The sequence below is a fragment of the Canis lupus genome, chromosome X (assembly GCF_003254725.2).
Source record: "Canis lupus dingo isolate Sandy chromosome X, ASM325472v2, whole genome shotgun sequence".
In the NCBI taxonomy this organism is placed as follows: domain Eukaryota; kingdom Metazoa; phylum Chordata; class Mammalia; order Carnivora; family Canidae; genus Canis; species Canis lupus.
In genome coordinates this window covers 119685299-119712118 of record NC_064281.1, presented here as the reverse complement: position 1 = coordinate 119712118, position 26820 = coordinate 119685299, and the positions used below count along the sequence as shown (strand labels likewise).

The window sequence follows — 26820 nt, the reverse complement described above, 5'->3', positions numbered from 1 at the left end:
CCTTGTTCCCACACATTTAGGCAACACAAGATGGATCAAATTCCTCTTGAGCTCCCTCCAGGACTCCCCCTCACCACCCTTTTCCCTTTGGTGCGCTCAAGTCATCTTCTTCTCTTGTCTCAGCACTGCCCAAGATTGTTCCTCGTATGAAAATTCTGAGTTCTCTGTGACATCCCGGTCACTGGCTCCTGGAGCAAGATCAGCTTGTTCGCATGTCTCAGAGAGGTTACCAGTAGCCAGGGCAAGGCATGCGGCCAGGGGACAGCAGGACTCCCGCCTCCCTCCTTCTAGATCTGAGCCAGGCCCCTGGAGAGGGCAGAGGGAAAATGATGTCAAGATATTTCTCCTGTGATTTGGGAAGTATCTATAAGCCAGATGTTTCTCGGATGGTGCCTCATTCCTTTCCCACGTGCTTAGCCAAAATACTAGTTAAGACCAAGTGGAAAGCTCCTACTGTTGAGAGCTTGCTGTGTGCCAGGAACTGTTTCGTGGACTTTCTGTGTGTGTTCCCGTGTTTACTCTCTGTTTGCTGTATCCCAACACCGAGGTCCAGAGACGCAAGGTGACTTGCCCAAGGGCATACAGTAAATGCTAGTGAGTGGCAGGGTCAGCCTGGGATGCCAGAGCTGGCTGGCTCCAGAGCCCATGCTCCCTGCCTTTACCTCTATGGCCGAATGCTATCCTCTGAACCCCAAATGAACCCACACCTTCAGTCTCCCACTAGCGATAGGTGGTGCCAGGCTCCCGTACTGACTTCCCTCCGCCTCTGCTCCATGTTGAAGCTCTGGCATGACCAGAGGCAGAAGTCTGACCCCGGCATCAGGAAAATGGAAGGCCGGGGATATGCACCCTGGCTCTCTCCTGGCCTTCCAGGGTGGATCCCCTGCTGGGCGGGCTTGGTCCCCTGGCCAAAATTTTAAGACTGAGGCTAGATGGAGGGCAGCCAGTTCCTCTGGATGAAGGCAAAAGACGCCCCCTTCCCATTGACCAAATCTTTGTAAATAGGATATGGGAGCCTTATTCTCCCTGGGACAGGCAACTAGTAGGGGTTCGGGACCCCTCAAATCCCTCTTCTGGTGTGCTAATGAAGAACCAAATATCCCTTTTCTGACCACAAAACTTGCAGCACACAGTTGTCTCCATGAGAAGCAGCCAAATGGCAGGGTTGGCAGGCCAGTCTGCCCGGGTTCACACCCTGGTGCTGCCACTTATGGGCTGAGTGACATTGGGCAAGCTGCTTTACTCTGCCTCAGATTCCTTAGCCCTGAGATGAGTATAAGCATGGCACCTCTCTGTCTTAGCCTCTGCTGCTAGAGCAAAATAGCACAGACTGGGCAGCTTCAACAACAAGACATTTATTTCTCACAGATCTGGAGGCTGGAAGGTCCAAGATCAAGGTGCTGGCAGGGTTCAGTGTCTGGTGAGGGCTGCCTTCCTGGCTGACAGACAGCTGGCTTATTGCTGTGTCCTCCCAGGGAGAAGAGAGACAGAAAGAAACCTGGTGTCTCTCCTTATAAGGGCACTGATTCCCCTCGTGGGGGTTCTACCTTTGTGACGTCATCTAAACCTAAGGACCTCAAAAAAGCCCCACCTCCTGACACCGTCACACTGGGGGTTCGGGCTTCAGTATGTGAGTTTCACATGGACACAGACATTCAGTCCATCACTCTGTCTGATGGGGTTTCGATGACAGTTATGGAGTTAAAGCCTTCAAAATGCTTACTCTGGGGACACCTGGGTGGCTCAGTGGTTGAGCATCTGCCTCTCACTCAGGGCATGACCCCGGGGCCCTGGGATCAAGTCCTGCACTGTGGTCCCCGCAGGGAGCCTGCTTCTCCCTCTGCCTGTGTCTCTGCCAATCTCTCTGCATCTCTCATGAATAAGTAAATAAAATAAAAAAAATAATAAAACACCCAAAATGCTTACTCTGTGTTGGGTACGGAGTGACTGCTGAGCACACACTTGCCAATTCATTCCTTTCTTTTTTTTTTTTAAGCAGCTTTCTTGACATACAGTTCACATGCTACATAACTCACCTTCAGAGTGTCCAAGTCAGTGTATTTAGCCTATGCATCAGGCGATGCAACCATCACTGCTATCTAAGCCCACGACATCTTTAAGACCTGGGAAAGAAGCCCTGCCCCTCTTTGCCATCACCTCACGATCCCCCTTGGCTCTCCCACCCTAGACCTTAGGCAACCACTCATCTCCTTTCTATCTCTATGGGTTTGCCTATTTTGGACTCCTCACGTGTACAGAATCATGCCATACGTGCTCTTTTGTGTCTGGCTTCCTTCACTCGGCATCATATTTTCAAGTCTTGCCCACGTTGTAGCATGGATCCATACCTCATTGCTTTTTATTGGCTCATGGTATTCCGTGGTATGGATATACTACATTTTCTTTACCCATTTGTCAGTTGATGGACACTTGACTTGTTTCTGCTTTGGCTGTTAGAACAATGCTGCTATGAACACACAGGTCCAAGTTCTGCAGGGACACATGTTTCCATTTCTCTTGGGTATATACCTAGGCATGAAATTACTGAGTCTGTGGTTAACTCGATGGAGAAACTGCCCCCCCAAAACAGTTTTCCAGAGTGGCGGAAACATTTTATACTTGCTATAGACTGAGTGTTGGTGTCCTAACCCAGGTGTGATCGTACAGGGAGGTGGGGCCTTTGGGAGGGGATTAGGTCATGAGGGAGAGCCCCCATGAATGGGATTAGTGGCCTTATAAAAGAGAGCCTGAGAGCTACCTATCCCTTCTGCTGTGCGAGGACATGGCAAGAAGACAACTGTTTATGAATCAGAAAGATGGCCCTCGCCAGAACCCAAGTCTGCTGGTGCCTTGATCTTGGACTTCTAGCCTCTAGAACTGTGAGAAATAAGTATCTGTTTTGATAAGCCACCCAGTCTATGGTATTCTGTTATAGCAGCCAAACTAAGACAGTGAACATATGATGGCTCGAATTTCTCCATACTGTCACCAACACTTAATACCATCTGCCTTTTTGATTATAGCCTCCCTAGTGGGTGTGAAGTGGGATCGGATCTCTTCATGTCCTATTTCTCTCTTTAGAGAGTATTTATTGGTTTCCTACTGGGGCAAAGCCCCAAGGTGGGAGGAGGGCTGAGGAGACAGGGCTTGGAGAGGAGGTGAATCTTTTGGGATTTGTTGCAAGCGGTCAGAAGTTTCAGGAGTGGGGAATTGCCTGGATTGAGCCCCAGAGGCATCGATAAGTGCGGTATCTAGAGTCATAGGAGTTATGACAGGGCCTGACACCCAGGGTCAGATGGTCAGGTCACCCGGAACGCCACTGTCAGAAGTTTGGTTTTATCCTAGAGACAAGTTGCCATTCGTGAGCTGGGGAGCGAGAGAAAAATAATCTGTTTCAGGACAGCCACCCTGACTGTTGTGCAGAGGGTGGATTCATGGGGCCAACAGTGGATGCGGCGGGACCAGGGAGCAGCTGGTGCAGTAATCTTGATGTGACACAGTGACAGCTGGAACCAGGGCAGAGCCGGTGGTGGCAGTGAGGAGGAAGCAGTCCTAGAGGACACAGGGAGCAGATCTCTTGAGTGGGGTACTGTCACTCAGTTCTTTCACAAGGTTTTGCCACAGAAAGATCATCCTGGAAAAATTCAAAGGTCAAAGTTTCTAAGCGAAAATACCCATAGATAACAGAGGGAGAGCTACTGACCTCCCCATGCCCTGGGCCAAGGGCCAAACCCTCTGCCAGAGTCTGATGGAAAGAGTCAAGGTAGCAGAAGAAGGAGGGATCCAAGTGCCAGGAATACCAGATAATTCGATGTGTCCCTTCTCTTCACCAAGGCAACTGGGCCAATGTTCATTTCATACCAATTACATGCACAGCAGAGAGAAATAGAAAATAAGATGGGTCTCTGGCTTCCAGAAGCCTTCCCTCTAGATATTACTCAGCCACTAGAAACGACAAATACCCACCATTTGCTTTGATGTGGATGGAACTGGAGGGTATTATGCTGAGTGAAATAAGTCAATTGGAGAAGGACAAACATTATACAGTCTCATTCATTTGGGGAATATAAAAAATAGTGAAAGGGGGATCCCTGGGTGGCGCAGCGGTTTGGCGCCTGCCTTTGGCCCAGGGCGCGATCCTGGAGAGCTGGGATCAAGTCCCGTGTCGGGCTCCCGGTGCATGGAGCCTGCTTCTCCCTCTGCCTGTGTCTCTGCCTCTCTCTCATCTCTCTCTGTGTGACTATCATAAATTAAAAAAAACTTTTTTAATTAAAAAAATAGTGAAAGGGAATAAAGGGGAAAGGAGAAGAAATGTGTGGGAAATATCAGAAAGGGAGACAGAACATGAGAGACTCCTAACTCAGGGAAATGAACTAGGGGTGGTGGAAGGGCAGGTGGGCAGGGGGTGGAGGTGACTGGGTGACGGGCACTGAGGTGGGCACTTGACGGGATGAGCACTGGGTGTTATTCTGTATGTTGGCAAATTGAACACCAATAAAAATAAATTTATATAAAAAAATCAACATTGGGGTATATTTGAAGAAGAACAATGCCCACCCAAGGTGGTAACATAATTCCCTGCTGAGTGGATAAGATTTGACCGTCAAAGACCTCCAGAAAGAGACGTGTGAGGACCTTGGGTGGAGGGGGACATTAGCCTTTGGATACTAGGATGGAGAGGCTAAGGGAAGCCCAGTGGGAAACAGAAAGCTCAGGTGAAGAGGCAAGGAGACAGAAGGCACAAGGCCCTTTCAGGGGGCAGTGAGGTCACCTGTTGGACCAGAGGTCCTAAGGCAGGGCAGGCCAGGCATCGAAGGCCAGGCAAAGGCATGTGGCCTGATTGTGTAGGCGATGGGAAACCAGTAGAACAACATATCCAAGGGAGGAGATGGTTAGGGTAGCAGATGCTTTCAAGGACAAGCCACCACGAAGTCAGCAGAGGAAGTCCACCTGCTTTTTGAGAACAATCAAGATGACTAATCCCAGGGCTCCATCAGAGCATAGCCAGAGTGCATGGAGGAGTAAGATGGCAAGTGTCACCCCCTAGGGCTCTGTTAGACCAGGACAGGGGCCGAAAAGTAGTGATAGGAAGCTGGGACCTGTGATCACAAACAGGCTGGGTGTGGAGGACAAGACTAAGAAAAGAAGATACTGGGACTTGAAAACCTCTTTCCCTGAGGACTCTGCCTAAGTAGAAAACAAGGGGTGAAACCCTGGGGGGTGGTGGAGAGTCAGCTTCTGGGAGAGCTGCACAGAGAGGTTTCAGCGAGTCAGTATGCCTGCCAGGGAAGCTGGCCCCATAGTCATTCCAGTGCATTCCAGAGGCATTCATGGGAGGCAAGGTGAGGCGGCAGGAGCTGTGCCCAGCTGACGGTCCTACATTTTCTCCTCTTTCCTTCAAGCTCTCAGGGGTTTGTTTTCTTTTCAAACAGTTTCTTAAAATCATGGTAAAATATACATAATATTTATCATTTTGACCATCTGTAAGTACACAGTTCACTGGCATTAATTACATTCACAGTGTTGCGTAACCATCACCACCATCTGTATGCAAAACTTTTTCATCATCCCCAACATAAACTCTACCCATTAAATAATAACTTCCCCTTTTCCCCTCACCCTCAACTCATGGTAACCTCTACTCTGTCTCTACGACTATGCCCATTCTAGCTTATGTACTTCCTATACATGGGACCATATAGTGTTCGTCCTGCTGGGTCTGGTTTATGTCACTGAGCATAATGTTTCCAAGGTCCAGCCATGTTGTCTGACCTCTCAGAATTGCATTCCTTTTCATGGCCGAATAGTATTCCATCATCTGCATATGCCACGTTGTGTTTATCCATTCATCAGTCAATGGACGCTTGGGTTGTCTCCACTTTTTGGCCATTGTGAATCATGCTGTTGCAATCATAGGTACATGGACATCTGTTCCAATCTCTGCCATCACTTCCTCGGGGTACATACACCGGAGTGGAATTGCTGGATCCTATGGCAAGTCTGTGTTGAATTTCCTGAGGCACATAATGCCATACTGTTTTCCACAGTGGCTGCACCGTTGTCATTTTGTGTTGATTAATTTTTTTATTACAGTCACCCTAGTAGGTGTGAAGTAGTATCTCATTGTGGTTTTGGTAGTGACTAGAAGAGTTGAAGAGTCTTTCATGTCCCTATGGGCCTTGCACACCTTTGGAGAAATGTCTCTTCCAGCCATTTGCCCATTTTTAAGTTGGGTTGTTTGTTTTGTTGTTTTTGTTGAGTTGTAGAGGCTTATAGCAATCTCTTGTCAGATTTATGATTGGCAAATATTTTCTCCCACTTGTAGGTTGTTGCTTTTTCACTGTGGACAGAGCCCTTATTGATGCACACAAATTTTGGGGATGAAGTTCAATTTATTTTTTCTTTCGTTGCCTCTGCTTTCGATGTCAGAGACACCAACATGGCTAAATCCAGTGCCATGAAGATTTTGACCAATGTTTTCTTCTAAGAATTTAGTAGTTTTAGCTCTTAAATTTAAGTCTTTGACCCATTTTGAGGTAGTGTTTGTATATGGTATAAGGTAAGGGTCATGTGGGATTTTTGGATGTCTCTCTCTCTCTCTCTCTCTCTCTCTCTCTCTCTCTCTCTCTGAGAAGGGAGGTGTCTAAAGGATCTAGAACTAGGCATTGGTTCCTAAGTCACTAAGGAACTAGCTATGAGGGTAACTGGTCTCATGGCATGAGAATGGGCTTCAGCTTTCTCATCCATAGACTGAGAGTAATATTGCCCCTGTAGCAGGCCAAATAGCGCCCTCCCAAAATTCATGTCTGCCAGGAACCTCAGAATGAGATCTCATTTGGAAATATGATCTTTGCCATGGGATTGAGTTAAGGGTCTCCAGATGAAATCCCACTGGATTTACCACAGGCCCTAAATCCAATGATTGGTGTCCTTATGAGAAGGCTGTGCAAAGACAGAGCCAGAGATTGGAGCGATGCTCCTATAAGCGGAGGAACACCAAGGATTGCCTGGCAGCAATGGGAAGCTGGAAATGGTGAGGAAGGAGCCTCCCCTAGAGGCTCCCGAGAGAGTACAGTCCTGGTGACCCCTTGATTTTGAGCTTCTTGCCGCCAGAACAGTGAGAGAACAAATGTGTGCTATTTTCAAGCTATCAAAGTTGGAGGTAATTTGTTACAGCAGCCATAGGAAACTAATATCCTTCCTCACAGAGGACTGAAATTCTTAAATACGATCCTACTCTAGTGCATATCACAGTGTCGAGTACGCTGCCTAAGGCCTCTCAAGAGATTCTTCTTGTCTTGGGCACCACTCCAGCTGCCCACATCCATGACATAAAGCAGAGCCAGCCACGACCCACCAGTGTGCCCTCCCTTCCCCAAGCTGCCAAGTCCTCTGACACTGCATGGGCTACACAGCAGGCACCCAGCACATCTACTTTGCCAGAGGGAATGGGGTTGGCTGTGCTTGAGTGTGAATGCTGGGCAGGCCCCTGGCTGGCCGGGGAGACTTGTGGTGCCATCTGAACAATGATTCTCCTGATGGAAATGGAACCCTTCTCACTGGGCTGCTGGGAGGACTCGACAGGGTGATGCAGGTGACAGGGTGTCTGAGAACTCAGAACTGCAAGGGGACCCCAGAGACAGTCTTCCAACCCGCTCACTTCATAGAGGAGAAAGAGAAGGACCAGAGAAGGACAGTGGCCTGCCCAAAGCCTCAGAGTGATCTCCCAACACCGCCCCCACAGTGCCCCACTGGCATCCGTATGAGGGGGTAGAAGTGCCCCAGCTTGTGAACACTGGGCACCATGGACCCCCCACCCCAGGGCTTCCCCCAGCTCCAAGAGGGAGTGGGTTTCCAGCAGTCAAGTGAAGGCAATACTCCAGGCAGCAGAGAATGGTCAACCATGCCTGCTACTGCTGACAGATAGAGCAGACTGCTTCTATAAATGGCCAGATTGTAAATATTTTTCATTTTTGTGGGTCCCGCAGTCTCTGTCACAACCACTCAGTCAGCTCTGCCCCAGGAGTGTCATAGCACTCATAGCCAATAGGTAAATGAGAGGGAGTGGCTGTGTGCCAATCACATGGTATTTATGGATATTGAAATTTGAAGGTCCCATTATCCCATGTGTCACAAAATACTCTTTTTAGTTTTTCTCAGTCATTCTTAGCTGGCAGGCCGGATGAAGACAGAGGGTGGGCAAGACTTGGCCTACCCATGGTCTCCATCGGTGGTTCGCAGCCTTACCTGGGCATTAGACTTGTCAGGGGAGCCTTTAGAAAAACACTAATGCTGGGGATCCCTGGCTGGCTCAGTGGTTTAGTACCAGCCTTTGGTCCAGGGCATGATCCTGGAGTCCTGGGATAGAGTTCCACATCGGGATCCCTGCTTCTCCCTCTGCCTCTCTCTCTTTCTGTGTCTCTCATGAATAAATAAATCAAATCTTAAAAAAAAAAAAAAAGAAAAACACTAGTGCCTAACCCCACCTCAGGCCCAGTACAGCAAAATCTTGGGGAGTGGGGCCTGGGACGGGGCAATTTTAAAAGCTCCCCTGACATCCAGCAATTCAGGTACAAACCTCAGAGAAATGAAAACATATGTTCACACAAAAACTCCTACGTGCACGTTCATAGAAGCATTAGTCACCAGAGCCCCAAACTGCAAACAACCCAAATGTCCAACTCTTGATGAATGGATACACAAGATGGGGTTTATCCATACAATGGAATATTGTTCAGCCAAAAAAGAAATGAGGTTCCAGTCCATGCTACAACCATGGGGGAGCCTTGAAATCATGATGTTAAGAAGCCAGACACAAAAGGTCGCATATTGTGGGATTTTATTTGTATGAAATGTCTCAAAGACACAAATCCACAGAGACAGAAAGGAGATCAGTGGTTGCCAGGGGCTGAGGGAGGGGAAATAGGGAATGACTGCTCATGGGTATGGAATTCCCTCTTGGGATGGCGGGAATGTTCTGGAAGTAGATAGTGATTAGTGCCAAACTGCGAATGTGGCAAATGCCACAACACTGTATACTTTTGAAGGGTGAATTTTGTCTCAATTTCAAAAGGAAAACAACCTTCCCCGATGATTCTTTTATGTCACCAGGGTTGAGAATCAGAGGACCAGGGGAGGCAGTGGCAGATTTCAAAGCGGCAGGCCCAGGGCTAAGGTAGAGTCCAGCACAGAAGCTGTGGGAGTAGACAGGATGGGCCCCTAGCGCTCCCTGGGCTGGGGGGGGGGGCGTATGTTCTAGTAAAGCCTGAGGGATAAACTGGGGCCAGCCTGGCAGAGACGGGAAGGAAGGTCGCTGCAGACCATGGAAACACACAGGACCACCTGGAGGCGCCAAGCAGTAAGGGGGGCTCGGGCCAGACCACGTAGCGCTTTGTGGGCCACAGACAGGGATCCGGATTTGCTCTGAGTGAGATGGGGGGCCTCTAACTCGAGGTTGATGGGTTGTGAGCAAGAGGATGGGACATGATTTAGTTTTGAAGAGGCTCCCCCTGGCTGCTGGGTGGCGAATGGGCAGAGGCAGCTGTGCAGGGATTCAGGGCAGAGACGGGTGGGTGCACACAGCCAAGCGTACTGAGAAAGCAGAGTTCGCAGGACCGGGTCACGGAGCGGGTGAGACCAGGAAAGGGGTCAAGGCTGGCCCCTAGGTGTGCGGCCCTAACAACTAGGAGATCGGTGGTGCCATTTACTGAGACAGGGAGCACGTAGGGGGAGTGGCAGGTGGTTTTGGGGACAAGGATGAGCAGCAGCTCTTATTTGCATATTGCAATGCCTCTGAAAAAGCGTGAGACAACGGAGAACAGGCATTCGGAGGTCCATGTCTGGGTTCCCAGGAGAAGCAGGGCTGGAAAGGTAAAGGCGGGCACGATCTGCACACGAGTGTGGCTGTGCGGGCCCAAGGAGAGAGGATTAAGGCAGAAGGGAGTGAGACGTGAAGACACACTCCACATCACTCATCGCCAGGGTGATGCAAACCAAACCACAATGAGAGACCATGTCCCACCTGGCAGAAAGGCTAAAAAACGACAACCCAGGAAACAACAGGTGTTGGCGAGCGTGTGGAGAAAAAGGAGCCCTTGTGCACGGGAACACAAAGTGGTGCGGCCACTCTGGAAAGCAGTACAGACATTCCTCAAAATGTTCCAAAGAGAACGACCCTATGATCCAGTAATTCTGCTACTGGGTCTGCACCCAAAGAATACGAAAACACTCATTCGAAAAGATATATGCGCCCCTGGGTTTAGTGCAACATTATTTACAACAGCCAAATTATGGAAGTGGCCCAAGTGCCCATTAACACACGAGTGGATAAAGAAGATGGGATATACACTACGGAATACGACTCAGCCATCAGAAAGAATGAAATCTTGCCATTTGCAACAACGTGGATGGAGCTAGAAAGTATAATGCAAGGCAAAATAAGCCAGGGAAAGACAAATACCAGATGATTTCACACAAACGTGGAATTTAAGAAACAAAACAAATGAGCAAAGAGAAAAAGAGACAAACCAGGTAACAGACTCTTGACTCTAGAGAACAAACTGATGGTTGCCCGAGGGGAGGTGGGGGGGCAGGGGTGAAATGGGTGACGGGGATGCAGGAGGGCACATACCACTGAGTAGCGCCTAGAATTGTTGGATCACTATATTGTACCCCTGAAACTCATATACCACTGGATGCTAACTATGCTGGAATAAAAAAAAAAAAAAATTCCATCAATAAGAAAATTTGAAAACCACTGATTGACTTAGTGAAATAAAAACATAGTTTATACCAAAAGAAAGAGAGAGAGAAAGAGAGAGAGTGAGAGAGAGCAGAGGGACAGCGTGAGCAGGTGTACAATATAGTGAGGTCATCCGGGGCCAAGTCTTGCAGGGTCTTAAAGGCCGAGCTCAGGAGTTTAGGCCGGATCCCAGGAATAATGGGAAGAGGTGACTGGGGGCTTGAGCAGGGGAAGGCTGTGCGATCCGACCTAACACTTCCAGGAGATCCTTGTTCCCCTAGTGTGAAGAGCTCACAGGCGAGCGGGGAAGAAGCACGCGCCCCATTTCAAAGAATCATGTAATCGAGGCCATGCAGAAAAACTTACGCAACTGTAGAAAATAGCGCCCCACTAACAGTCACATCACTGCGTCACAAAATATTATTATTCCTCTGCTTTCTCACAAGAGGTCCTCAGGTGCTCCCTGGTGTTGGGTGTGGGGATGGAGAGAAGGGGGTACTCTAAGAAGTCTCGAGGAAGTAGAATTGGGGCATCTGGGTGGCTCAGTGGTTGAGCGTCTGCCTTTGGCTCAGGGATCGAGCGTGGAGCCTGCTTCTCCCTCTGCCTATGTCTTTGCCTTTCTCTCTGTGTCTCTCATGAATGAATAAATAAAATCTAAAAAAAAAAAAGAAGTAAGATTGGCAGGCACTCAACTGATACGTGTTAATAAATTTTTGTTGAAATTCATATAACCAGTTAGAGGCAGATCCAGGCTGCTCCAATTTTCCTCTGCCTCGGTTTACCCATGCCGGGTGAGAAAACTCTGCAAACTGGTTTGATGTTTGCATATGAGTTAATGGAGTTGAATGGTCATGTTGGATGGGCTGGGGTTGGGCTCCTACAGTATCCAAATACATGTACACTAGCACCCTATGTGTGTGTGCGCACACGTGCACAGGGCTATGTGTATGTATGTGTGCGGGGTGAGGTGCTTGATGTACTGGTGCTCAAAGGGGCGGCAAAGCTTGTTGAAAACCGCCAGGGGCTATTTTGTGATGCAGTGATATGACTTTTAGTGGGGCACTATTTTGTACATTTGTGTTGTGTAAGTTTTTCGCCGCGGCCTTGATTGCATGAAAAGACCTGAAGAGGCCACACATTGGTTTCTGTGGTTTGAGTCTCCCAAGTACTTCAGGAAGACTTCACTGGGGAAGTAAAGCAAGGTCCTCCTCCTTTGCATTTGAGGGGCAAATGTTAAGTCCTATTCCTCCAGAGGTCAGGATTCAGGATAGAAAATGAAAATGCTGCTTTGGAAATATTACAGAGACATAAGTTATTTTTTGCCAATTGCTTATGCAAATTTCCTATTAACTCGACTGAGCACTAGAAAGAAATTTGCAGAACAGTCTCTCACATTAGGAAAACATGCAGGTATAAGGTTTTGCCCTGCTTGACTTGGCACGCAGGCTTCCAGAAGACGGGTGGGTGTTCTGCATTTAGATTTCCAGAGAAGAGGACTCCTTCTCATGATAATGAGACTTGAAACCAAGTTGTGACCCACTGGCATTTTGCACCTGTCTTCTTTTCCTTCTGTGTTGTTCTCCTCGTGGCCATCATTGCCAGCATCCTCACCGTTGTCTGCTCCTTGGTGTGATAAGAAAACACCTCAAATCCCAAATGGGAATTCTAACAGGAATCAAAAAAGGTGGGGTTATTCATATGTCATGGAATTTGTTGCACCGGATTACAAAATGCTCTGGCCAAAGGGCCCCTTCTGGGGGTGAGCAACTCTTCTCTCTGCCTCCGCACCCACCAGCTCCGGGGCTCGCCTCCACTCTCCCCAGGCAGATGCTGGGCTCTGCAACACAGTCCTGAGTTTTCTCGAAGAAACAGATCCCAGATCCGTGACAAGTCTGGTCTTGTCACCCTGCAGCCTCACCCCAGCCCCCATGAGAACTCCTCGGGTGTGCTTGGATGCAGTTCAAATCCCACCTGCTGCTCTGTGAGCCCTGATTCTGGCCGACTCAAACTCCCTACGTGGGGCACTCATTTCTGGGCTTTTCTCAGACACCCGTCCCCGCTCCCACCCTCACACCCCCATCTATCTGCACTGTGGGCCGCTTTCCCGTCTCTCTGCCAGGCCTAAAACCCCTCGTGGCTTCCCTTTGTTCTCAGGATCAAATCTTTGTCGTCAGCGTGGCATTCAGGGCTCTGCCTTCCTAGAGAATCCAACAGAGGAGAGAATAAGAACACGGTGGCCAGGTGGAGGGGACTGGGGGATCATTTGCCTACAACAACAAAAAATGTGAGGGAACGTTGTTTGAGGGTCCATTTTCAGGGCTCCTGTTTACATGTGGGGTGTATTCCAGAAATTCCCCAGATGGAGGGCCCTGGGTGGGCTGAATGTAGCTGGTAGGGCTGGTGGTTCCCAGACTTGGACATTCACTGGGGTGTAGATTTCCTTTTTCTGTTTTTCTCCTTCCTCCCTCCCTCCCTCCCTCCCTCCCTCCCTCCCTCCCTTCCTTCCTTCCTTCCTTCCTTCCTTTTTCCTCCCAATTTGGGGACAGAGAGGGTTGCCAACTTTTTATTTTGCAAAGTAAGCACCAGAAACAAAGCACTAGCATCTCTTCATGAAATAAAGGACTTTTGTATACCACACAGAAATCCACGATTTCAGAGTAAAGGTCAGTACTCTAACTTAACGGGGTGGGGTGTGGGGGGGAATCTTGCCACAGCAACCTCATTTTTTTTTTTTTATTTCGCCTGGGACTGGTAAAGACTTGCGTCTGCTGTCAGGCATCTGGGGAGCTGCCCACGGGGCTGCCCTCCCCGCAGCTAGCTGTTTGCATTCCCCATTGATATGCATGGACTCTTTGTCTGGAAGCTGGCCTGCCCCGCGGGGAGTGGGAGGGCAGAGGGTGGCAGTCCCTTTGCCACCTGCTCTGGAGCCAGGCCCTACAAACCCGCCTGCTCTGAGGGATTAGAGCCCAGGGCTGGGGGAGGAGAGAGGAAGCCATGGAAGGTTTGAGCCTGAGCCCAGCTGAGCTGCCTTGGGTCCCAGGGACCAAAGGGTGAGCTTGAGTTGGGGCGACCACTTTGTCCTTGCCCCTGCGACTATGTGAACTCCCGCTCCACTCTGGTGCCCCAGAGATCAGTGTGTGTGTGTGTGTGTGTGTGTGTGTGTGTGTGTGTGTGTGTTTTGGGGGGTTGGTACCAGGAAATGGTGCTCCTGTCATGGACAGTGGTACGTGCCAGATGGGTGTCTTCACCAGGGGTGGAGGTGGTGGCTAGGCGATTCCAGTGGCCCTGGTGAACAGGTTCCACCAGGTGGGGTTGATTTTGGCCACCCATGGGGGAGGCCCCCTTGGGGGCCTTTGCAAGGAGGGGTTTGTGGTGCTTGGGAGCAAGAACAGGAACTCTGCACCAGTGATAGTGATCTAAGAGCTCTTTTGGAAGTTAGAACACATCTTCCCAAGGATATGGTGTGCAATGAGGTTGTGGGGGCGCAGACGGTTGGGAAGTGGTGGAATGACAGGCTAGTGTCGGCTGTCCTGGCCCCACTTGTGGCCTCTCTCGTTCCCCCAGACCAGCCTGGTGGCCATCTGTCCACGCCACACTTTTGTGCCTGGGTGAGAGCTGTGGAAGGGTGAACATTTCAGGAGAAGAGCTTGTCAGGCTTTCCAACTGGTGACAGTTTTAAGGATATAAGAAGTTTGGGAAGGGGTAAAGAGTAGTAGGAGGGTGGAGTCAAGGGGCCGGTTTGGAGACGAGGCTGGCTTGGCCAGGAGATGGTCCCAGCAGCCACGTGCCATGGTAGGTGGGAGCGGATGTCCGCATATATGGTACGGGGTGGTGGGTGCGCAGAATCATGGTGTCTAAGTGTTCAATATCCTGTACGTAAATCAACTCCATGTTCCATCGCAATGCAATGGAGTAGCAGCTACCTGACTGAGAGGCTCACCAAATTTCAGGCGGGACCCCAGCCTGGCAGGATCAGGGCCTCGGTGACATCACCCCTTTCAGACTCACCCTCATCTAACCAAACCAGATCCCAGATGAGTCATTTTAATAGGGAGAGTTATCTGATAGAATAACTGACCTCAGACACTTGCAGTATTTTGATTAATGGCTTTTTATTTTTTTGAGTGGGTGTCTTTTGGCGCATGGTAAACATCATCCTTTTCTGTTGGTTCTTATTCCTGTGTCTTCTCCTGTGCTCACTCCCTGTTTTGGAGAAGCACACTCTTTAGGACCCACACCATCATATATTAATATTCATCCTTGGGGTGCCTGGGTGGCTGAGTGGTTGAGTGTCTGCCTTGGGCTCAGGGCATGATCCTGGGGTCCTGGGATGGAGTTCCACATCGGGCTCCCTGCAGGGAGCCTGCTTCTCCCTCTGCCTATGCCTTTCTTTGACTCTCGTGAATAAATAAAATCTTAAAAAATATATTCCTCCTCGCTATAGCTCAATCTACTAGAATGGAGCCTGGCAAACTTTTCCTGTAAAGGGATGCGTGGAAGAGATTATGGGCTTTGCAGGATCCATGGTCTCTTCTGCAATGAGTAGACTCTGGTGTCGTAGCACAGGAGCAGCCATAGACAATACAGAAATGGGTGGCTGTGGCTGTTTCCAAAAACTTATGGACCCTGACATTTGCATGCTGGGTAATTTTCCCGTGTCACAAAATAACCTTCTTTTGATCTTTTCAACCATCAAAAGACACAAAAGCCACTCCTACTTTGCAGTCCATACAGATAGGCCGGTGGGCTGGATTTGGGTCACAACTACCCCTGAGCTGGAGAATAGTTTTGCTGCATGTTACAGCATGGCCAGTGTCTTGCTGGTGGGACTTGGGCATCTCCTCACCTCCTCATGCCTCTGCAGGGGCTCCCCAGCATATACTGCCTTCCTGGTATGGATGGGAACACTGAGGCCAAGGCACAGGGAATGGCCTAGAATATCACTGAGTTGGTGGGAAAGGCGGGGGCATACCTGCAGCCTGGAGTACACAGCAACCGTTCAACGTCGCAGTAGCCAGGATTTCTTTAGGTGTTACAAGACTGGCAAGAATGCCTCTCTGTGCCATGTGTCTCAGGTCCCCCACTTTCCCCCGTAGCAATAAATCCTCAGCACAACCTTCTGGGGTCCAGCCAGTATCTCCTCCCTGGGTGGCTCCAAAGCGCATGTTCTTAGCCATTCACTCACTGGGGTTCCTAGGGGTCCTCTTGTGTCCTTGACACTGTAGAACTGTAGCTGGTTAACTCCAGAAATCTCCGGTTTGCTCTTTTCCCCTCATTGATCATTGAGGTGGTACAGGAAGTTGTCAGAAAGACAAAAGAAGGATAAAATGCCTGGACTGAACCGCGTACATAGTGCGTTCAGCAACTCCTAGCTATTTCCCTTAATTCTGCAGGTAGTTAGTGTCACAGAATAAGTAACTGCCTGAGAATCGGAACACTCACTACCCCCTTAAAGGTTTTGTTTTTCCAGTCCCAGGATGCAGAGCAACCGATGCTGGAAGTCAGGGGGAAAGATGTCGGCTCTAAGTCAGGGAGACCCCCGCCCCCCTGGTACGGCTCACTCCCAGGGGCGGGGGCCACCGGTGCGGGAGGCGGGGGGCTCTGGAGGTGCTGGTGGTGCAGATGGGAGCTGGGGCACACCGAGGGGAGGTGGCGGTAGCCGCCCTCTAAGGACGATGGGGCTCAGGGCAGCCTTTGCCAAATAATGGGGGGGGTAGCAGCCGCCCCCGAAAGGAGGACGTGGCCCACCTTGCCGAGGGAGGGCAGGGGCTGGCTCGACGCCGCCGCTCTGCCACTCTGGCGAGCAGCGGAGCTCTCTCTTTGTCCTGGAAAGCTGGCTGCAGCTGGAGCCCTCCTCGAGGGCGTTCACGTCAAAGGCTGCGGCGGGCATTTTGCTGTTCAGGGCAGTGTTGGAATCTGATTTCGCCCAACCCTGGAGATGGACTCCGTTTGCGGGGGTTCATGGGAAAGGACTGCAGCGCGTCTGTCGATCATTGAGCACGTTTTCGACTCTGCAGATGTGAACTTGCGCTTTCAGCGCATTCATCAAAGCCTCCCGGGAGCTGACCCTGTGTCTGCCGCCCCCCGCCCCCCGCCCGCCGCGCTGCGCCTCCAGGCCGCCCCCACCCCCCCGCCTCGCCGGCCCCGACGCCCCCGGCCTCGGGCTCATTTCCTCGAGACGTGCTGCTGTTTGCCAACAGCGGGCAGCCACGAAAACGGCCCTTTTCTTTCATCTCCGGACGGGGCTCCACTAGTTTCCTGCAGGGATCAGCGAGTGGGCGGGCAGCCAGCCGGGTGAAAAGCAAGCTCAGCCACAGCGGCTGGGGCAAGGGCACGGGTGCTGCGTCCCGGAGCCGCGGCCGGAGGGGCTCCCGGGGAACAGCCTTCTGCCGGGAGGACGCCAAGTCCAGAAGGGGAGCAGCCCCGTCCAAGGTCACCCGCTGGCAGAGCGCACCTGGCGTGTGCGCCGCCTGGGGTCCGGCCGCGGGCCGGGAGGACTGTGGCGCGCCGAGCGGCGATCGCCGCGCGCCCTGGCCGCCAGCCCGCGCCTCCGGCTCCTGGGTTGACACACTGCTCCGGGCCCGCAGGCTCGCCCCTCGAGAACTGGGGCGGGGGGCGGGGGACGGAGCCTGCGGGCCCCCCCGCGACGCGCTCGCGCTCGCCCCCGCCGCAACCAGGCCGCCCCACCCTCCGGGCGCCCGCGGGCCCCGCCCCTCGCGCGCCGGCCCGCCCCCCGGCCGCGGCCCCGCCCCCCGAGGCTGCGGACTCGCTCCGCCCCTCGCGCCACAGTCGCGGCCCCGCCCCGCCTCACCTGGCCCCGCCGGCGCGCCCCTCCCCCGCTCCCCGGGCTGGGCCGCGCGCGCCGGCTCTGGGCGGGGCCCTGCAGTGGCGGCGGGGTCCTCCTCCTGCGGCTCCGGCTCCTCCGTGCGCGCGCCTCCCCGACCTCCCCCTCGGGCGCTCGCGCAAACCGCGCTCCTCCGCGGCCCTCCGCCCGCTCCCAGCCATGGTGGTCTGGCGCTCGGCGGTCCTCATCTGCCTCGCTTTCTCCTTGGCCGCTCTGGTCCAGAGAGGTAAGGCGGGCGGGGGGCGCGCGGGGACCCCGCCTTGTGGGCCCGCGGGGCGGGGGCTCGGCGCCCCGCGGGCCCGTGGTGCGCATGAGCGGCCCGGCCCCCGCCTCGCGGGCCTGCGGCGGAGACTGCGGGCGGGTGGGCGGGGCTGTGCGGGCGGTGGGGGCGCGAGCCCGGACCCGCGGGGACTGACCTTGCCGCGATCGGGGTGGTCGGAGGGGGGGCCGGGACCCCTCCTGGTGCTGGGCTACAGACCCCAGGATAACTCCCCCCCTCCCCCTTAAAATCCTGAACTAGCTGTCACCACCGGTGACAACAGCTGTTCCCAGGAGATCGCTGTTGGGAAAGCCTCGTTGAGAGCGCACTCCTTGCCTTCCGCGGGGCTTCGCAAAATGTGTTTTGAGGCCACCTGCAGCAGAAGCACCTGGGGAGCTTCCTGGGCGCGTGCCCACTGCCTTTGTCAGGCTGCCTGCGGGGACGGGGTGGGGGCGGGGTGCAGCGATGTGTGGTCGGTCTCACCGCTCCCCGGGGGCTTCTGCTACCCGCCCCAGCTTTCTAGCCATCGGCGATGTTTGCCAAGGAGGTGGAGAGCGAAACGCTGTGGAATCAGGGGGGCAGGTTTCCTAGACCCTCACTACTCCGAGTGTGGTCCAGGCCCCTCCTTGGCATCACCTGGGACTTGTAAGGAATGCGGCATCTCCGGCCCCGCCCCTGACCTACTGAGTCACATTCTGCATCTTAACTAGGACCCCGGCTGATTCGCATGCACAGGGAAGTTTCAGAGGCATCTTAGAATAAATGCAGAGCGTGGTTAAAAATAGGACCTCCAATGTGTACAGATAGAATCTTCTTACACTTATTTATATCCCATCTCCACATCAGAAAAAGGTCTGAGGAAAACACTGCAGTTGAGCACAGGGTTGTGCTGAGCTCCCTGACAAGGCTGGCAAATTCAGCTCGTGAAAAACATGAGCTCAGCAAAAATAAAAAAACAAAAACAAAAACAAAAACTTTGTCCTTGCAGGGGGTGCTGGTGAGATTTATGTTACAGTATAGGGAGCACTGGAAAACGGTAGCCAGTCTAAGGCAGTTTTGCAGAAGATGCAGAAAGTGTTTCTCATGTGGGCAGCCATCCTGGACTTGATACAAGAAGAGCCATTCAGTGTTCTTCAAAGGTGTCAGGCTCTGTTCCAGACGCTGATGATGCAGCAGTGAACAAAGCTAAGACTCTGTCTTCATGGAGCTAACTTCCTCATGGGGGGAGAAGACAGGCACAGACATCCCAATCTATGTTGTCAGTGCTCTGAAGAAAAATAAAGCAAGTCACAGGGTTGGTGAATTTTCTGGTTCATGTTTCTTCTCTGGGGTTAACCTTTTAATTCTGTTACAACGCATCTGTGGGAAAGACTGTCACCTGGTTGGCTCCCATCTAAGGATAGGGAAATCTGGCAAGTGGAAGCACAGAGAAGTGGGAGAAATGATAGTCCCTTCAAGGCTACCTTCTGGAAGGTCTTCAACATGGTATGTGCATTGAGAAAGGGAGGAATACAAATGAACAGGTCTCAGATTTTCACCCTCACGTGTCATAGGAGGTGATTTAGGAGGTGGTGGAGGAAACGGAATCATTTTCCAGATGAAACAGAGGCACAGAGGTGTGAGGTAACTTGCCTCAGGTAGCAGAGCTGAGATTTGACCCCAGGCTTGTCTGATTCCGCAGTCCTTGCTTATAAGCACCTGGAGGCTGCGCTCCTGCCTTGGGAAATTTCTCTGAACCTTGCTTGGTTTGCTCGCCCTGTTTATGCCTAACAACTATCAGGCATCTTGAGGGGACCCGGAGAGCGTCACTGTCAGATCTGGGTGCCAGGAGCATCACAGATCTGATTTTTGGTTGCCTCAGCAGTTTCGCTGATTAGGTATTAATGACAGGTCCCTGGTCACATAGCTAGGAAGAGATGGAGCCAGGATCCCACCCAGCGAACACTGCTACCTAGCGATCTTTTTACTTGTAATTAAGAGAACTGAACTGGAAGAAGCTTTTGCCTCAACGAGGGGAACTGCTTTGTGGCTCTTTTGTGCAAAATAAGATGACAGATATGGGCTTTGAATTGCTGGTCTCCGGACAGTTACAGTTTGCTGCATCAAAATGAACAAACACAAAGCAGGGGCTTAGTTAGGCATCTGCTGCCTCTCCTGGAGCCCCACAGTGGTGGATTGGGTGGGCCTAAGAGCCACTTTAGTCCTGGTCCTGGGTAGATGCACAGCCAAGAAAGACCAGCAGCCCTCAGAAAGCACATAGAACCTCGAAGCAGGACTCATTCGTGAAATCCCTTCAGGCTCTGGCAAGTTGAGACAGACTTCAGGTTTCTAGGAGTTTAAAAGGATAGTTACCAGGTCACTCCTGTTCTCATTTTGGATGGCTTTTTAGTCCAATGTGGATTTTCCTAGCTCTGAAAAATCCTCGGAGGACAAATGTTGCCTGTAGGCACCTACAGAAATAGGAAGCTGATCTTTTGTGCCATGGGGAGGAGAGTCACAGTGGTGCAGGTGGGCAGTAATGCTAATGCAATTTCCATCTTCTGAATGCCTTCCACGCACCGGGTCTTCAGCACGCCACACATATTTACCCCTCATAACCACCCTGAAGGGTTGGCACCATGACCCATTGCCTTTCCTTATGTCCATAATGGACATTTGCATATGGCCTTGAAAAGTGGTGGGGCGTCTGGGTGGCTCAGTTGCTTGAGCGTCAGACTCTTGGTTTCAGCTCCGGTTGTGAGATCGAGCCCTGCGTCGGGCTCAGCACGGAGTCAGCTTGGGATTCTCCCTCTGTCCCTCCCCCGCCTTGCACGTGTGCACATGCTCTCCCTCTTTCTGAAATAAATAAATAAAATCTTGAAAATAAAAAAGTAACTTGGTGGTAACCCATTTTCCCAGATGAAAAATGAATAGCCTGGCGAGGTTTCAAACTTGAACTCAGGTTTGTCTGAGTAACCAAAGCAGAGGTCACGAAGGTAGATACCTCCAGGGATGGGACAGGTCATAGAAGTGTGGAAAGTGGCCGAGAATTAGTGTGATTGATGGGTGTGTGGGCGAGTTGCCTGCTGCTGAGTACCTGTTCCCTTGAAGCGAAGTAGCCCAGCTGACAGAGGGAGAGTGCGGGCTGTGGTGCAAGCTTGCCCAGCACTACTGTGACCTGGGGTGAGTCACTTAACTGCTCTGTGCCTCAGTTTCCTCATTTGTAAAAGGGGGATAACCACACCGTCCCCTGCATGGAGTTGTCATGAGGACTGAATACAGATGGATAAAGTGCTTAGCACAGCACCTGGCTCTCAGTGAGCTCTGTTGGTGACTATTATTCACATTACCCAAAACATTCCAAGCCACGTTTTAAAAATACACCGTGCAAACCTTGAAAATTATATGGTGAGTGAAATGAGCCAGACACAAAAGCCCACATATTATCCCATTTATATGAAATGTCCAGAGTTGGCAAATCCATAGAGGACAAAAAGTAGATGAGTGGTTGCCAGGGGGTGGGACCAGGGAATTGGGGGATGGGGAGTAGTAGGCTCATATTTCCTAGTAGGCTCAGTTTCCTTTTGGGAAAGAACATGAAAATGTTCTGGAACTAGGTAGAGGTGATGCCTAGTAGTAGTAGGGAGTGACTGCCTAGTAGGCTCAGTTTCCTCTTGGGAAAGAACATGAAAATGTTCTGGAATTAGGTAGAGGTGATGGTTGCCCAACCTTGTGGATGAACTGAGAACCATTGAATTGTACGCTTTTAAAGGGTGAGTTGTATGGTGCATGAATTGTATCTCCATTTGAAAAAAAATATCTCTGTAGTTCAAGCAGAACAAATGAGAGTGAGGCAGCCTGTGATCCCTGGGGCTTTGTCGGGTAGGGAAGCCAGGGGAGCAGAGTGGCCCCAAGTGCTGGTGGTGCTGGGATCCAGGCAGAAGCCCTGTGGGCCTACTGGGGATATTGGGTGTGAGCCAGACAGGCCGCAGGGGCATGTGCAGAGTTGGCCCAGTGCCACATAGCCCCCCTACCCCCAAGTCTGGGAATGGTCCCCTGGGAAGACGCATCCTGCATGGGGGACTTCCCTTTCCTGGATGGCTCAGGGTTGCCATCATGTGCACCAGTTGTTGCATTGGACAGGGTCTGGGGATAATTTGCCTTTTAGTGTCACATGTTTTGATTGGTTTTTGGTCCCTTCCTTGCTGTCACAGGTCACGTCCCCATCCCCTCCATCATTTTGGACACCAGGTAACTAAAACATGTTTGTTTAATGCCCCTCTCCCACCTCCCTTCTCCTCCCTTCTCCCCCGCACCCTGAAATCACCCAAGAGCCAGCCTAAGCAGGAACTGAGGAAGGGCCTGAAGCTACCTTCAGCAGAGATGAGGATGAGGAGGCCTTTTGGCTGCTCAGAGGGGGGTATGGGGAAGACCTGGTTCTGATTCTGGTGAGTTCAGGAAAGATACCTTCCAGGTGCCCCATCTTTCTGGGTTCTTCCACCACTCGGTGTTGGTGCTTTTCCTGCTGTGCATCCACTCCTACTCTTTGCACTTGGCACGGCATCTTCTGCTGCTCTCGGGGCGCTTGGGAAGGCCTGGCTGCAGGGGGTCCTGTCTCCCCACCCAGACTTGGCTCTCCCTGAGTCTTGCTCATAAGTTCGCTGATTGGTCAGTGCTGGTTCGCATGTAAAAGCACAAAGTCATCCTAAACGTGTCCCAACTGAAACGTGTGGGAAATACTTTGATGAAGGTAAGTGTTCCAGACGGAGGTGGGTGGCAAGCTGCGGTAGGCTCCCACAGATGTCCGCGGCCGAATCTCTGACACCTGCGACTATTAGGTTACACGTGACGGAGAATTAAGGTAGCTAACCAGCTGCATTTAGATAAGATTCTCCTGGGTCATCGTGGCCAGTTGAAAGACAAGGATCCTTTAAATATGGAAAATGGAGATAAAGGAGTCAGAGCTAGTCAGCGAGGTGATACAAGATTGGACCCAAAGATGGAAGGGCCGGCAACCAAGGAATGCACATACAGTTTCGAGAAGCTTCCAGAAGGAATGTAGCCCCGCTGACACCCTGTTTTTAGCCCAGCGAGACCTCTGTTGGACTCCTGACCTCCAGAACTGTAAGATGAAAAAAACCAAAAGTGTCTTTTAAATCCGTCGAGATTTGTTGTAGCAGCAAGAGCAAACTAATAGAAAAACCGAGGGGTAGATCCTAGCCTCCTCTTCATCCTTTGGAAAAAACCAGGTCGTGATGTTTCCCTACAGTGTTTCGATTTTGCTATCCTAAATCAATTGCCAATATGCTCCGAGGTCAGGAGTTTAAACGTGCAGCAAATTGGATTGCAGCGATGTTCTCGGTGTGGCAGTGGACGTCGAGGAGCACCTGAGGGCCCTGGGAGACCGCTACATTCCTTTTGCTTGGGTTTGATTTTTTTTTTAACTACTTCCCAAGGAAATGGGAGCCCGTGCCAGCACTGCCCACCACCCAGAGGCCTTTTCCATCTCTCCCCCCCCCCCCCAGGCCTGGTGGCTGCTTGAAGCAGAGTACGGTCTGGGGCTGCCCAGAGGACACGCAGGTTTCCCATCCGTCCCGGCCACACCTGCCACTTGGCGGAGGACGCGGTATGAGCCACCAGCTTGCCTTTCCGGCTGCACCTGCCGGCACCCTGGCCTCAGCTCAGGGTGCCTGCGCCCTCCCTCCCGAGGCAGGTGGGGACGCATACCAGCGCGGGAACGGGTGGCCCTGGGCCTCCGCCCCAGCCTCAGCCGGTTTTGAGCTCCGTTCTTATTCATTGTCTACCTACGGCTGCTCTGCTTGTAAGAAGTCACAGGATGGTTCTGGAGCTTTAAAGCCAACGAAAGCACTTGGAGAACCGTGGTTGAATTCCACGGAGAGTGGTGCCCCTGCTCCGTGAACATCTGTTTAAAGGAGAGGCTAGACAACATCTGGCTGGCAGTGCCAGGTGGTTCATTTGGGATGACTTTCCAAATCAGAGCCGGTCCCCTCAGCAGGGAATACCGTTGCGGTGCGGAATTCGTTACCACCAAAATAGTGCCCGGGCTCATTTCGACATTCTTCTTTTTATTGCTGCTTCAGCTCGCCTGGGATGATGGAATTAACCCAGAGCCTGCATTCCAGCGTGACCCCACCGTGTGCTGGTGACAGTTGCCTCATCTGCACCGAGGGGCTGCTGATCTGTGCTTTGTTGGCCTCACAGAATTGTGGGAGTAGCCCATTCATTGCTAATGCAAACAGGTGGTGTGTTGTCGAGGTATTATTAGCAAAGTTCGGCTCCCTCGGCAGACCCAAGAAGGCAAAGAGGCCACCTGCCTTGAGGGGGTTCTGTGGGAATTAGGGGGTTCACGTTTCCAAAAGCCTCTACTTGGCCCGGACTAAAATGCCCCTGAATTCGGGGGTGGGGCTCAGAGTCCGAACATGGAGCTCTAATTCAGTTGCTCTTTGGAGCCCTTTGGCGGCCTGCAGAGTCCTGGGCTCTTGGGCAGGAGCAGTCCCTTTTTTACTTTTCATCACTCACTCCTTTGGCTCCTCACGCCCCAGCTCAAAAAATTCAGGAGTCCAAAGGAGTCCCTAAGAAGAAACCAGCAAAAAACATGTTTCAGCCTCTTATTCCTCACCTACAACATACCACGTGGACTTGCAGCTTGGGGGCTGCCTGCCTCTCCCCTGAAGGTGCGCCTGGCCAGGGTCAGCAGTGGCTTCCTGTTGCTAAACCCAAAGGACACCTGCCACCCTCTGATCACGCCCTCCCCCTGGAAGCGCTGTCTCCCAGGCTCCTTCCCTCTGACCTCTGGGCCTTGCGGGAGTGCCTCTGGTGTAGTCCTTGGTGGCTTTGTTTTTTTTTTTGAAGGTTTTATTTATTCATGAGAGACACAGAGAGGCAGAGAGAAAAGCAGGCTTCCTGCAGGGGAACCCGATGTGGGTCTCGATCCTGGGTCTCTAGGATCACACCCTGGGCTGAACGCAGGCACTAAACCGCTGAGCCACCCAGGCTGCCCTGTTTTACCTCTAAGTAGAGGTGGTAAAACTCTACTTAGAGCACTTCCCCAGTGCTTTCACCAGTTTTGTGGCTTCAACTTAAATTCCATCTGCGTGCTTGTGAGTCTTCTGTTTCTGTCCCCAGCCCTGATAGTGCTTTGTGTCCGTCGTCTCTGTGGCGGTGGCAGGTGCCCTGCTAGTGATGAGGCTCTCGAAGTCCTCTAGCTCAGGTGGCCCCAGCCACCCACGGATCCTGCCCCTGCCCCCAGGGCCCCAGGCCTCCCCATCCTCCCTGTAATCTGGCAAGCATGGGGTTCATGCCCTGTGCAGCTGTGTTAAATTATTTTGACTTTTACCCCTGCTGGCAGGCATCTCAGAAGGACCCTGTGCACACCTGGGCTTCCGCTTACCCCCTCCCACCTGAGTAACTGGCAGCCCCATCCTGCTGGTGGCTTTGGCCAGTCCTCCAGAGCCCTCTGTCACACCCCATATCTGATCGGTCTGCAGATTATGCTGCCGTGATCACCCTTGGAATCATTCAGACTCCCACCTCTTCTCTCCTCCTCCCTGGCTCCCTCTCTTAGCTGGGCCACCAATCTCCCTTTGGAGCCCTGGCAATGACCTCCCAAGTGATGTTCACTCCTGTGCCCTACATTTTGGTCTCCACGCAGCACCCAGGTGATCCAGAAACCTAAGTCATCCTGTCCCTCTGCCCAGAACCTTCCTATGGCTTTGAACTGTAATGAAGATCAAATGCAGGCCCTTCTTGTGGCCTATAGGTCCCAACAGAACGGGGCCTACTTGTCCTCTGGCCTCAGCTCCCACCCCTGCCCAGGGCTGGCTCTAGTAGGCCAAACATTCCTCTCTGCTAGAAGGTCCATCCTCAGATAAGTGCATGTCCTCTCTTTCACTTCTTCCCAGACGCCCCCACCTTAGGCTGACCCTGACCCCATACCCTTGTACCCCCTGCCGGCTTGAGTTTGCTTTTCACTTGTCATCCCCAGATGTTCTGTCTACCTGCTCCCTTGCCTACCATCTTGTCTCTGCCACTAGACTTTTCCTCCATGAGGGAGGGGACTTGCTTTTTGTCTGCTTTGTCCCCAGGATCTAGAACAATCCTTGGCACAGGGACTGGGCAGGAAATGGATGGCATGCTTGGACACAGCAATTGAGCATCTAATTAAAGGGCTATTTACAGGATCTAGGTGGCGTTAAGGGAGGCCAATGAAGGGTGATGAAGCAACACAGGGAGTGTTTGCCACCTGGGGCATCAAGGGGAGGGGGCGGTCCTGGCATCCGGGGCCCATGACGCTGTAGAGCTGGGTGGGCCTCCTGCAGGTGGGAGCTCAGACAGCAAATGCTGCATGTCTCCCCCCACCCCGAGTCTTAGTTTCTGCCCCCCGACCTCGTGCCTAAACCCATGGGTCCTGTGCTTGTACACAGGTGCCGGGGACACCGCAGCAAACTCTGGGTGATGCCACCGATAGTTTTAATCTGAGGAAAATGCATCATGTGTGTCAGCACAGAGACTACCACTTGGAATGGGTTGGAACTCAGTACTTCATAAGCAGAGCCATGTGGTATTTCTTCTGGTTTGGGGGTGCAGCGAAAAAGCCGCAGAGGGCAGCTGCAAGGAACTTACAGACCTGGGAGCAACTATTCGTGGTGCCCGTGGCCTGTGTTCTAGAAGTGGCACCGGCACTCCATCGATGCCGCAGTGCTGACTGCCTAGAAGGCCCTCAGCCCCCTTCTCCCCCTGCTGAAGGCTGTTTGCCCCCCCAGGGCAGGTGGCTGCCTCCACCTGCTGGGGTCCCAGTGCCCCACATGGGCCCTGGCCGGGTAACCGCTCATTCGTGGGGTGGCAGAGAAGGCCTCCCTTGTGCCCTGACTTCTGGTCTGCTTCGGCCCTTCGGGTCCCTTGACGGCTCGTGGTTTTTTTTCACATCGAGAGGTGCTGGTGTGTCCATCAGCGGATGGACGCTTGGGCTGTTTCTAC

At 52.2% G+C, this 26820-nt stretch overlaps 1 protein-coding gene and 1 long non-coding RNA gene across 3 annotated transcripts in view; one reads left to right on the top strand and one right to left on the bottom strand.

The window, feature by feature from the left end:
* Positions 1–14833: 14833 nt before the first annotated feature.
* Positions 14834–16846, bottom strand: LOC112668434 (uncharacterized). Its single transcript, XR_003141677.3, has 2 exons — positions 15714–16846; positions 14834–14944 (listed from the first exon to the last, which is right to left on the bottom strand). It is a non-coding gene; the product is annotated as an uncharacterized LOC112668434 (long non-coding RNA).
* A 733-nt stretch (positions 16847–17579) lies between these two features.
* The window catches only part of CD99L2 (CD99 molecule like 2), a 94656-nt gene continuing 85415 nt past the window's right edge, over positions 17580–26820 (top strand). The window contains exon 1 of one of the 2 annotated variants that reach the window (XM_025460759.3): positions 17580–17811. In XM_025460759.3, the coding sequence (XP_025316544.1) occupies positions 17745–17811 (67 nt within the window). In that variant the 5' untranslated portion in view covers positions 17580–17744. The remainder of the gene's footprint in view (positions 17812–26820) is intronic. The other variant, XM_025460758.3, reaches the window with a different exon arrangement.